General features: G+C 36.1%; 1 protein-coding gene across 2 annotated transcripts in view; it reads left to right on the top strand.

Annotated features, from left to right (window-relative positions):
- acox3 (acyl-CoA oxidase 3, pristanoyl) overlaps positions 1–15359 on the top strand; it is a 93762-nt gene that overhangs the window by 53409 nt on the left and 24994 nt on the right. For both annotated transcript variants that reach the window (XM_039751617.1, XM_039751618.1), the window contains exon 13: positions 3849–3962. In XM_039751617.1, the coding sequence (XP_039607551.1) occupies positions 3849–3962 (114 nt within the window). The remainder of the gene's footprint in view (positions 1–3848; positions 3963–15359) is intronic.

The raw sequence follows: 15359 nt of genomic DNA, 5'->3' as shown, positions 1-15359 counted from the left end.
TGTTGCTGGATTCCCTGTTCCTCTTTTTTGCTTCAGACAGTTTTTTTATGATTTTTGTCCATGTGTTTGGTGTCATTGTCATGCTGCAGAAAAAAATTGGGGTGAATGTGATGCCTCCCTAATGGTACTGCATAATGTATAAGAATCTCCCTGTTCTTCTCAGCAGTGAGAGGGCCATCTGTTTTGATCAAGCCAACAATTCCATTTATAGAAATTCAGCCTGAAACCTGCAGCAAACTCCACTGTGCTTCATTGTTGCCTGTAGATTTCCATGCATGTACTATTCTTCAGCCCTTTGGGAGAGAAACTGCCTGCTGTTAAAGTCGTAAACTTCAAATTTTATTTCATCAGTACAGAGCATCTGCTACAATTTTTCTGTACCCCAGTCCTTGTGTTAGCTTCATTTCCACCTTAGAGGAATCTGTGAGCACCACTTCTGATAAGACTTCTTTACAATGTAGATTAGTGGACCATGGCCCCAGTAGTTTTTGAAAGTTCTGAGCTGAGAGTGCTTCTAGACTGATTTTAAATGGAAGTAAGTTTGATATATTTGTCATTGGTTGCATTTAGTTTCTATTGCCAGCCACTGTGTTTCTGGTCCTCAGCATTGTCTGTTTGTTTGTGCACCTGCAGAAGACCCTGAACAGCACACCTGGAACACTTTACTGCCATTAGATTTCTGCTTGAGGAGGACCTTGATGACCACCTCCTGTCTTGTCATTATGCTCACTTTTGCCACGATGTAAGATTTGCAGGTTATACCACCCCATCTACCATAACCTCACCTTATTTAGTATGGTGTCCCTTGCTGAGTTTTATTTCCCCTTTGCAGCTGTTTTTATTTCAGTTTGTCACTTTATTTTAACATATTTTTGTCATTGATCTTTGATATTTGCTTACTCAATCACTGGGCTATATACCTACAAACATAATATTTTAGGTGGAAAGTTGTCTGTTACTATGCTAGTTTCTTTCTTTAAGAACATTTATATATCTTATTGAATTACTTCACTTTTTGCAAAAGTAATATTTGGAACTCTAAAACACACTGCTTTCTATTGACACACTATTTCAGAAGACCCAAAATAACCAGGGGCCTCATGCATAACGCTGTGTGTAGAATTCACACTATAACATGGTGTACAGATAAAAGCGGAAATATGCTTATGCACAAAAAAATCCAAATGCATAAATCTGTGCAAAAGGCAACTTCCACGTTCTTCCGCTACATAAATCCCGGTCAGTGTGAAAAGTAACGCACGTGCATGTGCCTGCTGTCCCGCCCCGTCTCCTCCCAGAATTACGCCTCTTTGAATATGCAAATCAATATAAATAGCCCTTAAGCGCAGCATTCTGTAAAAAGGCAAAAGCACGGGGGGAAATAGAAGAATTTCAGCGAATACCAAGTGAAGGCAAGGAAAAACTTACTATTTGTTCAAATAAACCGTGGTATAATCAACAAAAGGAAGTTGATCGAGTGACATAGAGTGTAAGAGAAAATCGAAAGCTCAAGTTCACCGAGTCGCACAGTGCCAAAAAAAATAAGAAGTTGTCAGATATCAAAGTTGCTGTGAAAAGGCGAGTCGTAGCCCACCGTCTGAGTGTCATATGAAAGCTTATTATGGTACAGAGGGAAAACAAAATAGGCACACAGTGTGGAAAAAAAGCACAAAATGTAAACTTTAATCTCGAAATTTCAACTTTAATCACGTATCTTATTTTGTCATTAAAGTAGAACATCATAAACTTCATCTTAAAATCATTTAATTTACTAGTTTCTCAAATCCCATTGGAACTAAAGTAGCACATTAAATGCTTTGTTTTGTTAAATGATCTTCTATGTACTCTATGTATGTGAATCACTACGTGCTTCCGGGCTTTCTCTTCCTCTGAGAGAACACAGAATCCATTACATTCGTGATATTACAGCTCTCTGAATAATTAAAATACTGAGATGTATACTTGACATGCTTTACTTCCTATCTTCATGAAAATGATGTTATTAAAAATGAGATCATGGTGGCGCAAGGATTGTTCATGCCTCACGCAAGATCCTTGCTGCTCCATACGTGCCCTTCGATGAAATAAAGTATTGCAGCTGTACTGTCTCTTTCAAATGTACTAACCTCCAATTCCTGTCCTTCCTTTTCTTTCTCCAATTAACCAATCGCCACACAATCAGCTCTGTAATAGATGTTAAGATATATCTGTAAGCATACAACACCGATTCTTCAAAACTTTTAAGGAACATTGAAATATCTTCGTAGTACATGTTTAATTATCCTATCCATCTGTCCTTCCCTTGTCGCATCAGCCCTAGCAAGAATACAGCACAAGGTAGGAACAATCCGTGAGCGGAGCACCAGATCCTCGGTAACACTGCGCCACCGTGTCCTTGCATGTTTAATTATTAACAATATAGATTATTTAAATTAAGTTAAAGTTTTATCTGTATAATATAATAATCACATTTTGCTGTATTTCATCTTAAAAATGATATCGTCATCATATGTAAATACGTGCTTTATAAAGTGGCTCTGGTTGTGCAATATTATAACTGCATTGCAAGTTTACAGTGAGGTAATTGTAATTATGAGTACAAAGCATTCTACAAGGAACAATTGATGGACTGATTGAGTGCGTTTATAGTTCTTGGGGTGAAACTGTGTCTGAACTGCGAGGAAAGGCTCCGAAGCATTTGCCGTAAGAGAGCAGTTCAATAGACAGCATGGCTGAGGCAGCATGTGCTAGATACTGTATACCAATAATTCTCTTTCCAGTCAGCTGTTGTAGAGCTGTGATTCCCCACTCAGATGCAGTGATATAAATACTCCAAGTGGTGCAGTGAGAGTAATATGGAAAGAGATGATCCGCTGTGGCAACCCCTAATGGGAGCAGCTGAAAGGAGAAGAAGAAGAAGAAAAAGGTGCAGTGAGAGTAACAACGCTAAAGCAGCTATGGTATTTAGAATAGTTTGACCATTCTGTTGACCATTATATTGTTACAGGTTAATTACAATCAGATGCATTAAACTAATAAACAGTATGCGGTTAATTTCACTGTATTTATAAAGCTGCGTCAGGGATGTGGATCTAAACAAGAAAGGGAAACCACACTTGAACAGTAGCACTGCTTTGACACTGGGTGCCGCCAGTTTGCAAAACTGAGCGGAGAACTTGCGTATGCCAGGGTTGGACCTAACATAAAAATGTGCGTGCCTTTATGCCAAGTTTAGTTTTTATACTTTGCGTTTTGAAAGTGGAAACATTCGTTCACAACATTTTTTTGCGTACACACCGTTTATACATGAGGCCCCAGGAGAGAGCATTAAAGGGTTAGGAAATTCCACCCCATATATTTCAAAATAAAGCAAAATTATTAGGTCTTTACAGATTTGAGTTCAAATTGGAACTGACAGACAGACATAAGATGGTGGCTTTATGCTGGGGAAACGGGAAAGAAGAGGGATCTTTATAGACTGGAACCGGAAGTGACATCATTAGGACATAAGCTCTTGACAACTGGAAGTGACATAATTAGGAGATAGGCTCTTCTGATGGGATAAAAGAAGAAAGTCAAAGGACAGCGCTAACCCCTGGCCTGGCTGAGAAACACCTATATTTGAGCCCGTAAACTGTCTTCCATTGGAACGTGAGTTTTTGTGAACTTTGTAAAGTGTCCAAGGCAGTCTTCAAAAAATTCACTGCAAAATAGTAAATGTGAAGATAGAAGTTTTGATTTAAGGTAGTTATATTCACTAATCTTGGCACTAGATTAAGTAGTGGAAACATGTTGCATTTTGATTAGTACATGCATGTATGAATTTACAGTGCTATATTTATTTTCAGGAAAATCGACAAATGAATCTCCTTTGGGCTCTCTCAACTTTCTTGGTGACTTTCATACCATTCTGAGTAAAGTATTTGAAGTAACTGTAGAAGATGAATGTCTGGATTCTTCAGGTACCTTGTTTTTTTCTCTATGAATTTTTCATACCATAGTTATTACTAATTTTAATTGAATTGAGGTTGGATGATTCTGTACTAAGTGTAATTATCAGTATTTTTCCTAGGATATTGTGAATACCTTTATGAATCACATGTCCACATTTTATAAAAGGATTTTCTGTTAGAAGATGAATTTAAAAAAGAAAACTGTCTGTCTTTGTTAAAGACAGCCTTAAATGTTGTAGCCACCTTTTAAGACCTTTTAAAACCTCTCTACCATGGATATTTTGTTACCCCCAACTGTCGACCCACTGCCTGAGACTGTCCAGCCCCTTTGCTCCTTCTCTGTTGCCACACAAGAAGAGGTGGAGGACGTCATCAGGAAAATGAAACTGTCTACCAGTTCCCTGGACCCTTTTCCCTCAGCCTTGCTGAAGGCCAACATTTCTGCTATTTCTCCACTTATCACCAGGATTATAAACCAAACCCTTTTGGCTGGCCATATTCCTTCAGCATTAAAAACTGCTGTCATCAGACCTCTACTGAAAAAACGCACCCTGGATCCTGAAGTTCTATCTAACTATAGACCCATCTCTAATCTTCCATTTCTTTCTAAAGTTCTGGAAAAAATAGTTGCAGTACAACTTCATGATCATCTCAAACTGAATAACCTGTTTGAAAAGTTTCAGTCTGGTTTAAGCCCTGGCCATAGCACCGAAACAGCCCTGGTCAGGGTCACTAATGACCTTCTGATGTCAGCAGATACTGGTTCTCCTTCTTTACTCATTCTCCTTGACCTGACAGCTGCTTTTGATACAATTGATCATAATATTCTTCTTCACCGTCTGCAATACACCATTGGACTTTCAGGAACTGTTCAAAATTGGTTTACATCTTATTTGACCGGTAGAACTGAGTATGTCTCACTTGGCAGCGCAAAATCTCACACCCATAATGTTACCTGTGGTGTTCCACAGGGCTCTGTGTTAGGCCCCATTCTTTTCATTATTTACATGCTCCCCCTTGGAAGTGTCATTAGCAGACATGGTCTATCTTTTCATTGTTATGCCGATGACACTCAGCTTTATCTTAGGACTACTCCCACCTCCTCTGCTGCTCCTCTGCCAACATCTACTCTGACTATTTGTTTGGAGGAAACAGAGGCATGGATGAGGCTCAACTTCCTTCAGCTAAACAGATCTAAAACAGAAGCCATTTTAGTTGGCACACCACACCAGCTTCGTTCTTCTACCATCACCAGTATCACTTTTTCTGATAAAAAGATTCCTCTTTCTACATTTGTTACAAATTTGGGTGTTAAAATGGACTCTCAACTCACTTTTGACACCAACATTAAACATCTCTGTAAGTCATCTTTTCACCATCTCAGGAACATTGCTAAACTCCATCCAACACCTACCCTGGCAGATGGAGAGAGGCTTGTCCATGCCTTTGTCTCGTCCAGGCTGGATTACTGTAATGCGCTCCTCATTGGGATTCCTGGCAAGAGTATCCAGAGACTCCAGCACATTCAGAACAGCGCTGCCAGGATCCTGATGAGGGTGCGAAAGCATAGCCACATCACTCCTATCTTGAAAACCCTTCACTGGCTCCCTGTACCACTTAGAATTGAGTACAAGGTTTCCCTCCTTACCCATCAGTGCATTTATGGATCTGCTCCCCTGTATTTACAGGAACTCCTTATCCCTCATACTTCCTCACGCACCCTCCGCTCAGTGCATACCAACACTCTTCAAGTTCCCAAAACTAAGCTTAGCAGTATGGGTGATAGGGCCTTTTCTTCGGTGGCTCCGAGGCTGTGGAATTCCCTCCCTGACTACTTGAGAGCCCCCCAGTCGACCGATGCCTTCAAACGAAACCTAAAACTTATCTTTTTAGAAAGGCATTTTGTTAAATTATTTCTATAGATTTCTTGTTTGTTAATTTATTCTTATTTTGTAGCACTTTGAGATTGTTAAATATAAAGCGCGATATAAATAAAATTTATTATTATTATTATTATTATCTGTTGGCAGTACGATACAATGATTGTTGTCCGCCTGTTCACACTTGTTTTTTTACTTGTATTTTCAAACATTTTTTTTTTACATCTGACTTAACAAAAACAATTGATTATAAAGTCTGTAGAAGGGGTATCATTAGTAGGAAATGGAGCTATTTACAGCATTATCTGTCAAAACTATGATCAAAAATATGTTTAATTGGAACCCAATGTACAAAATTAACACTGTACTAACAGTATGTTATTAAATTTCATAGTTTTAGTTTTGATTCATTCTGACATATTTGAAATTAACTATACAATACTAATCTACCAATTGAATTGCTTCTTTGACTTTTATTGCCACAGTTCTTGGCTTCATGTTGAGCAATGGCATCTACAGACTATGAATGTAGTCCGTAGGAAGAAGCAGGCCTAGGTATTTTATGCCTGCACTAATGAAGCACGGTAATACCCCTGAGTAATCACAAACACTCATAATGACAATTTTTTCAAACATTACAGTGCCCTGAAGTTGAGGGACCTTGTAGAAAAGGTGTTGTCATTTCTACAAGGTGTGATTGAAATGTATGCAAATACCCTTATATCAAAGTCAGAAATATGTATGTTTAATCATGTCTGAATTGTTTAATTTGTAATTTAAAACTTTGGAGCAGAGGGGTAAATCAAGAAAAAAATGCATTTTGTCCTGAACATTTTGGAGTGTACTGTATATGTAAGTAGGGAAGAGTTCAATACTGAAATGTTACTGCATACTTAAAATAGAGATAGGTACAAGTTTAAAAAAGTTAATAGCAACTCAGTAAAAACAAACATTTCTACTTGTGCCAGACTGACGGTCTTAATTCTCTCTGCTAAGGTGAAATGGGCGGGGGTGGAACATCTGCTAACATCTTGTTTGATTTTATCTATAGTACTTCCAAAATTGTATTGGAAAAGATCTTTATATTGACTTGTGATGGTTATACCCAGATACTTAAATTGTTTTGATATTATGAACAGAGAGCTATCTAATCTAGTATGATATGCTAGAGAGTTCACTGGAAAAAGCACACTTTTATTCAGATTAATTTTAAATCCAGCAATTTTATGAAATTCTTCTAACTTGTTTAAAACTAAAGGTAACGATGATTGTGGATCTGACATAAACAACACCATATCATCCTATCTCCTACATATGCTGATATTTTCTGATAATCCCCTTTTATCTCTGGTTTCTTCGGGAAATGAATAGGCAATGGTTTTGTGATTTAAAAATAAATTATTAAGTTTTTCTTGTTGTCAAAAGATTAAATTCTGATTGCAAAAGCTGTCTTTTCTCATAGAGAGCCTCATTAGGAGGTCTGGGATATTCATGATCTATTCTGGAAATTTCTTTAAGGTTCTCACATTTTCCTAGTCTCGAGTTTGTTCTTGTGTGAGAGATAAGAAATAATTTGTCCTCTTAAAACGGCTTTCATTGTTTCCCAGAGTGTCCCTGTGGATCCCTCTGAGAATGCATTTATTTACAAAACTGATTGGATTGGATATGAATTCCATAAAGTTTTAGTCTGCTAATGTCAAGGAATTAAGATGCCAGCTCCCAATTGAATATGTAAGGCAAAATAACTTCAGCTCCAAAGTAACAGGACCATGGTCAGAGATAACAATAGAGTCATACTTAAAAAATGTGATAGCATGAAGTTATTATCAATGAAGAAATAATCAATTCTTAACTAACATGAACAGATGAGAAGAAGGAATATTCTCTTCAGTTTAGATGTAAAAAATCTCCGAGGTCTGCAATGAATTGTGAAATTGTCTTTGTAGTTTTAGATGCTGTAATTACTGTTGTTGTGGACTTTCGTAACCAAGTCTGGATTTAAAATGCAATTAAAATCTCCAGCCCATGCAATAATATAGTGCTACTTCTTTTGTGTTTTTGTGGTTATCTGCTTTATCGTTTTAGAATAATATCATCTAGTCCCCAAATACTGGTAACATTTGCTACTAGTTGTGGATATGTAAACACATTAAGGTAAAAAATACGATAGCTTTTGAACTATGGTTGCTTTCTAATTTCATTCTATGTCACTGTTTTCACTATTTACATGTTTTAACTCTGTAAATTTGTATTCTCTGAAAATACCTTCAGCCTAGATATGCAAGGATTTTTAGCTAAAACATAAAAGTAACAGAAGGAGTCTAGAAGAGCTCCTAGCCTTTACATAGTCTCTACCCATCTTAACAGTTATGTGTGCCTTCTTTCCTGTCCCATGGGGAAACCAATGCCTTTGCCAAGTATCAGGAATATTGTGCCACAAACATAATACATCTCTCCTAAATACCTCCCTAAACTCTCCTGTTCTCAAATTACTCTGTCCAATATGGTAATTCATCTGCATTTGCCTAGTCCAACTGCTGGGTAGCAAAAGTGATAATCTAAGTAACTTTGGACACAAGTCAGGAAGCAGTCACTGCATACTACACTTGCACTTACACAAATACCTACACTTAGGTCTATTTAAAGTTGTAAATTAATCAAACCTGCTAGTCTTTAGAATTTTGAAGGTACACCAGACTCCACAGAGAACATGCAAACTCCATGAAAATAGTAACTGGGATAGTATTCAATCTCAGTCTGCTGGAGCTGTGAGCAGGCCACTATCCTGTATTTCATCCAGCCATCTATTTTCAAACTTATTTTGTCTAATTCAGGATCACAGGGACTCAGATTCTATTGACACTTGGCACAAGGCAGGAAATACCAATGGACAAGGTGTCAGTCCATCATAACAAAGAATAATACAAGTTAATACTGTACATAAAGAAAAGATGCATAAAAATTATATTGCATGCAAGTTATCTAGTTCACTTGCCCTTTTTATGATTACTCTGTGGTGATCAACACATACCTATACTAACTCTTTAAAGGCCAGTTTAGAGTTGTAAATTAAACTAACATACATATCATTACAATGTAGGAGGCTGACCAGAATACCCAGAGCAAAACTGATTTGCAGTGAATGTGCAAATTCCACACAGGCAATGACCAGACACATGATTTGTACACTGTCTATGAGGGACTATGAGGGGAATATGAGGCAGCAGTGCTAATTACTGTGATGACAATACACACTTCCATGTATCTAAAACACATTTTGATTGAGTCTTTTGTAGAATTTCAAAATAACCAGTGTTAAGATACACAAATAGGCAGAAAAAGGTTTGGGGGATCTGTAGGAGAAGGAGAGGAATGTAGTGCACTTCGAAAAAACTCTTGTTTTCCATCCTCAGTTAAGCCTTAGTCTGCCTCCAAAGCGCACATTTGTGACACCAGATAATCAGACTAGAGTGCAGCAATATATCAGATTTTTAATATTTACAAAAAAAATTAATATGCAAAGGCCAATATCTTGATGTTCATCACTTTTATTTGTATTTTCACAACTAATGTAAATAAAATTTGCAAAATTTCCAGCATTCTTTTTAAGTACGACTACCTTGACTCCAACCATGTTGCCTGGCAGTTATAGGCATTAGGGAAAAAAAATGGAGTGAGGATCAGAAAAAGAAAGGAGTCTTTTTGCAAATGTTTTGTTGGGTTTTATCCAGGGTGACAGTTTAAGCAGTACAACATCTAAAGATAACATGTTACTGAATATGAAGAAGCCATCCAGGAATGTTCTGCTCCTGCAGCGTATCCTCCCTCCTCTCCAGCAAAATTGGTTTTATTAAGTAATGTTCTGTATAATGTCCACTTTTCTTTTCTATGACATATAAGCAGACAGGCTGCAGGTGGACACATTAACCTGAGCTCTAAAAATAACTTGACATTGTCAGCTGTTAGATAACTACACTAACCACTCATGCCAATTCATGCCAACTTCATGCCAAAAGCAACATGTTCACCTGTCATAAGGAATTCATCTATCCATTTCACACTGTCTTAAGTCTGTGTTGAAATGCAACAAGTAGGAATTAAAACAGCAACTTTTGTAGTTTACTTTTGTTTGAATTATTCATTGTTTGGTATGGATAAACTGCATTCCTGGCTGCTTCATTTTCTTTTTGAGTTTATCTTTTTTGTTTAAAAATTCAATTGAACTTCTAACTACAGTGATTCTGGATATTTCATTTTTAGCATGTTCATTTTGCATTAACATTTATAAATACTTTTTGAGCAGAGGTTAGTAATCGGTTAATGAAAGTTAATGACATTAAAATCTGTGTGATTTATTGGAACTGAAACTGAAAATAAAGTTACGCAGGATAGTTGAAATGTTTCCCTGCAATAACAACTCCCTCATTAGAATTTCAGGTGCCCCCTTACAGATTATTCCCCACTGCCACCATGTGTAAAGTACATAAATGTGGTAAAGAGAAAGAAGAAATCATGAAGCTGTTAAGTAGACTGGATGAGTTGCACAGCCAAAAATACGACCCTTACTGGGCTGCTGATTATTGTAAAATAAATACCTGCACACATTATTACAGACTGTTACAGGTAAAAAACACATGTATACAGTATGCAAATACATAATTTAGAACCATTACAAATGAAGTAAATCATAAAACAATGTATATACTGTACATCATAATATACATACAGCATGTCCATGTATCATGATCTATAATTTGGCATGGTAACAAATCAATAGCTTTGTCATCCCACATATAAAAAGTCAAAAGGAGAGAAAATGTTTACTGACTAGCAGACACAGATGCTGGTAAGGCAGGCAAGGTGTTGAATGCAGTACATACAATGAAAACTCAAAAATAAGTAGAGGAGATATAAAGCAAAACAAAAATTGTTTGCAAAAGATATGTTATTTGAGTTGACTATTTCTTTGAGGCACAGCTATTCAAGAAATGTATCAATTTTGCTAAAAAAGGAAAACTGATTCCATTGCAGATATTTCATGATATTATTCAGAACTTCAATCTTTAAGGTATTTTCATACCATATTGGAAAATATCAAATATCACATTTTTGAATCAAAATAATTTCAATATTAATTTAATTTCATATTGCTCAGACCTAAATAAGACTCTTGCATTAATGGCTAGTGAAATGTGAAGTGTACAGTTTTAACAATGTTCGCAGCATTACTTTTTATAGAATTTTTTCAAACATAATTTAGCTGCAGAAGAGTGAATATTAAGTTGAGATTTTAATAACTTCCACCTTGGTTAGTTTGTTGCACCAATTTATTTGTTAAGTCACTAGTTTTAAATTATCTTATTGACAAAAATATTTTGTCATGTCCATCTAAAATGGCATTTTCCTTACTTTTAATCCTATGGGTTATTTTATTTCCAGTAAGTGCTAAGTAACACAGTCATTCTTTTATCCTTCTATGCTTCCAGTAAGTAAATGGAGGACTTTTTCTTATGATTAATTTGCTTTTATAAAAAGAAGGTTTGTCCGTTTTAAAGAAGGATTTGTGCTAGAAATGTAAACTTTGGATCTAACTCCTGCACAGATGTAAAACATCTGTGTTATTTATTGACATCATACCACAGATGGTGAGTCATTGTTGTTGCTTTGTAACAAACTACAGGCCCACATTTTTGGATTTAATTTATTTGGAATATTGCTATTGAACTAGTCTTTCTGACTTTCTGGCAACAAATCAGTTTAAAAAGTGATGTAATAAGCTTACATGCTAAACAATTATTGTTTTAGAATGTAACCACATAGTATTTTATGACATTTAAAATGTTTGTTTCGGTCTTAAATTTGCTTTTTTTTCTTTTGCAATATGCAGTCCTGCCATTTTTATCATAAAACATGACCTGCCAAGTTCCTTGCTGTCAGTAATAAAATCACTTTAGCTGATTGATCCTTCCTCATTATTTAAAAACCCTGTCGTTAATCAAATATTTGGTGTTGCTTCTTAACAATAGGAGAGTTTTAAATAGAATTATATATCCGCTTTGGATACTGTATGAATTTCCATTTGTGAGAAATTGATAAAGGAAGTGCTAAACTGCAAGTCAAGTAAGACACCTAAGCATTCTCTTTATCTCTTTTCTTTGAGACAAGCACTGCAATGACTCTTACTCCGATGTACCATCAATGTAAAAGTGACTACAGTGAAGAAGTGAAAAATGTAATATAGTATTCCTTCACATAGACAAATTATGATTTTTTTACATATTTTAATTGTCCCAGACCCTTGATCTTTTAATAAAGGTAAGGAACACATTGAGGAATTCCTGACCCATTTCTATATGTAGAAATAATTAAGATCCTTTGGTGTCATTGTCATGCTTGAAAGTTCAGCATTGAGCTAGTTGCAGCTTTTAGGCTTACTGTAACTGATCATGTTTTTACATTAGATTAGATATAGTTTATTTGTTTTTAGCTGGAATATCTAGATATTTAGTAGATCTCTAGACTTAAAGATAGCATTGATCTCAACAAAAGTCCTTAGGCCAACGGTACTGAAACAGCACCAAAACATCTATAACTCGCCACTATATTTAATAGTGGGCATAACTTCTTTTTATTATTGTAATTCCTTTAACAACCAAAGTAATGGTAGGAGTAGAAACAAAATACACATTTGTTTAATTTGGCTGTAACACTCAGTTTAAATGTCTAGGTTTTTATGACATTTATCAAACTTCAAATGATTCAGTCTGTTTCTTGTTATTAGTAAGTGCTTGCTTCTGGCAGCATTTCTTAACAGCCTTTTGACATGGGTGTATCTTTGAATTATTGTGGAGGCTTAGTTTGACCCCAAGATGTTTTTCTTACCACCTTCCTTACTCTGCTTAGAGACATGATGCATCTGTATCCTCATTCTTCTAAGTTTACCACTGCTTGAGCAGTATGAAACTTTTGATTATTACCTTTACAGTGGTGAGTGGTATATTTTGTAGTCCTTTACCTGCAGCATTATTTGATTCATAAACCATTTTTTGTCCTGTTTTTTGCTTCTTTGACTGATGATGTGTTTGTGAGAAAAAAATATTTTGCTTTGAAAAATTAGGTTTCAAACGTTTGCAGTTTTACCATTTTAGGCATAAAATGGTCAAAGTTCCTAATTTGTGCTGATATTTCTTTTTATTTTATTCCACTCTTGGTAAAAAAAAATATCTAGTTATGTGCTAGGATCCTGTTCAGGTTAACCTATGGACCTGTGCATAATGTTGATGACCCAGTAATGTTAAAACAGGGTTTGGAAAATAAATGGATGTATTTATTAATTTGTGATCTTCATTACTGCTAATATCGCTAGATGTGGTAGTTACCACTTAAGAATCTGTGGCAAAATTTGTGCATTTTTATCAAATTATGTTTTAACAACAGGCAGACTTCAGAGAGCTCAAATGACAGGAATACTCATTTGTATTTTAAATCTGTTTAATTACAGGCACAATCATACTCCTACACTCACTTGTATGGAGTTATTTACATTTACCATTTATCCTCTTTGCAGTGGGTAAGCAAAACCACTGTACAAAGAGAAAAAACTATGCACTCAAGGGAAGATCAAGCAAATTTCATACAGGTACTGCCTCAGCTGGGACTTGAATCCAGATCACACAATATGTATGTCAAGCTGGGGTCATTACACATAAAGTTTAGAAAATCTTTCCCTTCTGACAGGTTTGCATTGACTGTACAGATGACAAGCTGAGCTGCTTACTCCTCAAAGAAAAGGTTGGGGGGGGGGTGGTGTATAGATGTGAAATTGTTATTTGTATTTTTTGAATTGTGACTGTACAATGTCTAATATGACACAATGTACAGTATAACCAAGAGAGGCCCACCAAATCACCAAGCTGATTATGAAGGCAGGCTTAGTTACAGTGTGCACTCTTGATCAGCTGGAGGTGGTGGTAATAGAGAGAGAATGAAGACAAAAATAATTGCTATTATGGTTAATGTTTCACATTTTCTACAGTACCTAACATACTATCACTTAATATCTAACATAACATACTGTCATTAAATTGTGTGTCAAGTAATGCCAATGGAACTCCTGCATACCTACAGTGGTATGCCTTTCTAATCCCACACTGTGACTGCTGCATTACACTGCATGAAAAGTGGTGTATCTGTACTAGGAATCTCCTGTATACACCACTGATTTTCGGAAGTATCTACAAGTATCACTGAGCGTATACATCAAATTCCACCAACCTAGGATACTTCCGGATTGATAAATGTATCTTGCTGAGGGATTCTTCCATGGTACAGCCATCTGTTGCCTTGACAAATAATCCACTCAAGGCTCTTTCAAGGAGACATTCACACCTCAAGAACCATTTGCATTTTACACCTCTGCACAACTCTGCTGTTCTACATTGGTCTTTTATCTCAACATTGATTGGTTGATTTAAAAAAAAAAAACTTCCATTGGTCACACTTTTTATGTAGCCCAACCCAAGCCCTCATAGCTTAGTGACTTGATTGGTTATTGGGCAGGTATGTAGACGGACCATATACACTCCCCACCCCCCACTGTACTATACATCCCCCGCACCATTTAAAAAATTAGAATAAAATTGATTCAGGAATGTTTTTATTAAGATAAAACCAAACACTAATAAATATACAACGCAAGAATAAGAAAAAAATGAAAATCTGGAGAAAAAAATGTGCAAATATGACGGTGCAAGTAAATTAAAAGCAATGAAACAAACTGAAAGAAACACATGCACCAGTGCTTATTAAAGTTCCAAAAATGAATCTTCTTCTGGCCCGATTCCATCAGCTCTTACACGATGAGGCAATCTGAACTGAAGCTGCTGGCAAAGCTCAGACAATTGTGGGTTCCTGTGAGGTGGAGACCTCACAACCCACACCGATCTTCCATCAACAGACAAAGAGTATTTCCTCTGCAATTTCTCATAGTGAGTCCTACAGCATGCTGAATAAAAAAATAATTCATATAAGTAACAAAACCAATTCAAATTATTAGAGGGACAACAATAAAGGGGACATGAACATAATTATAATAACAATTCCCCTTTATATACAAATATTAAGTGTATAAATTACCCTTTTTACACTCAGGGTCTGCATCTGCAAAAGTCGTCTTCAATTCCTCCAGCAGATATGTCATTACTGCCTGGCTATGAGGTGAACTTATTCTGTGTGGAAAGAGAGTAGTGTCATTAATTACATTTAAAATGATTACATAAAACCCCATATATAGCATATAAAAAAAAAAAAACACTGCTTACCCAGTTTGTGGATCATATTTATCCGGGCTGTTTTCCGAATTATGGATGCGCCTTACAGCTTCCTGTAACATTGAATTAAAAATGCTTTAGTAGATACACGCATACATGCATTGGAAACAAAGAATTTTCAAACAACATCGTATAATTCAGACGTGACAAACTGTTAAATAAACTAGACGCAAGGAACAAAAGTAGATGTGTATCCA

The sequence above is a fragment of the Polypterus senegalus genome, chromosome 4, assembly GCF_016835505.1.
Source record: "Polypterus senegalus isolate Bchr_013 chromosome 4, ASM1683550v1, whole genome shotgun sequence".
Taxonomy (NCBI): Eukaryota; Metazoa; Chordata; class Cladistia; order Polypteriformes; family Polypteridae; genus Polypterus; species Polypterus senegalus.
This window is presented reverse-complemented; position numbering and strand designations above follow the sequence as displayed.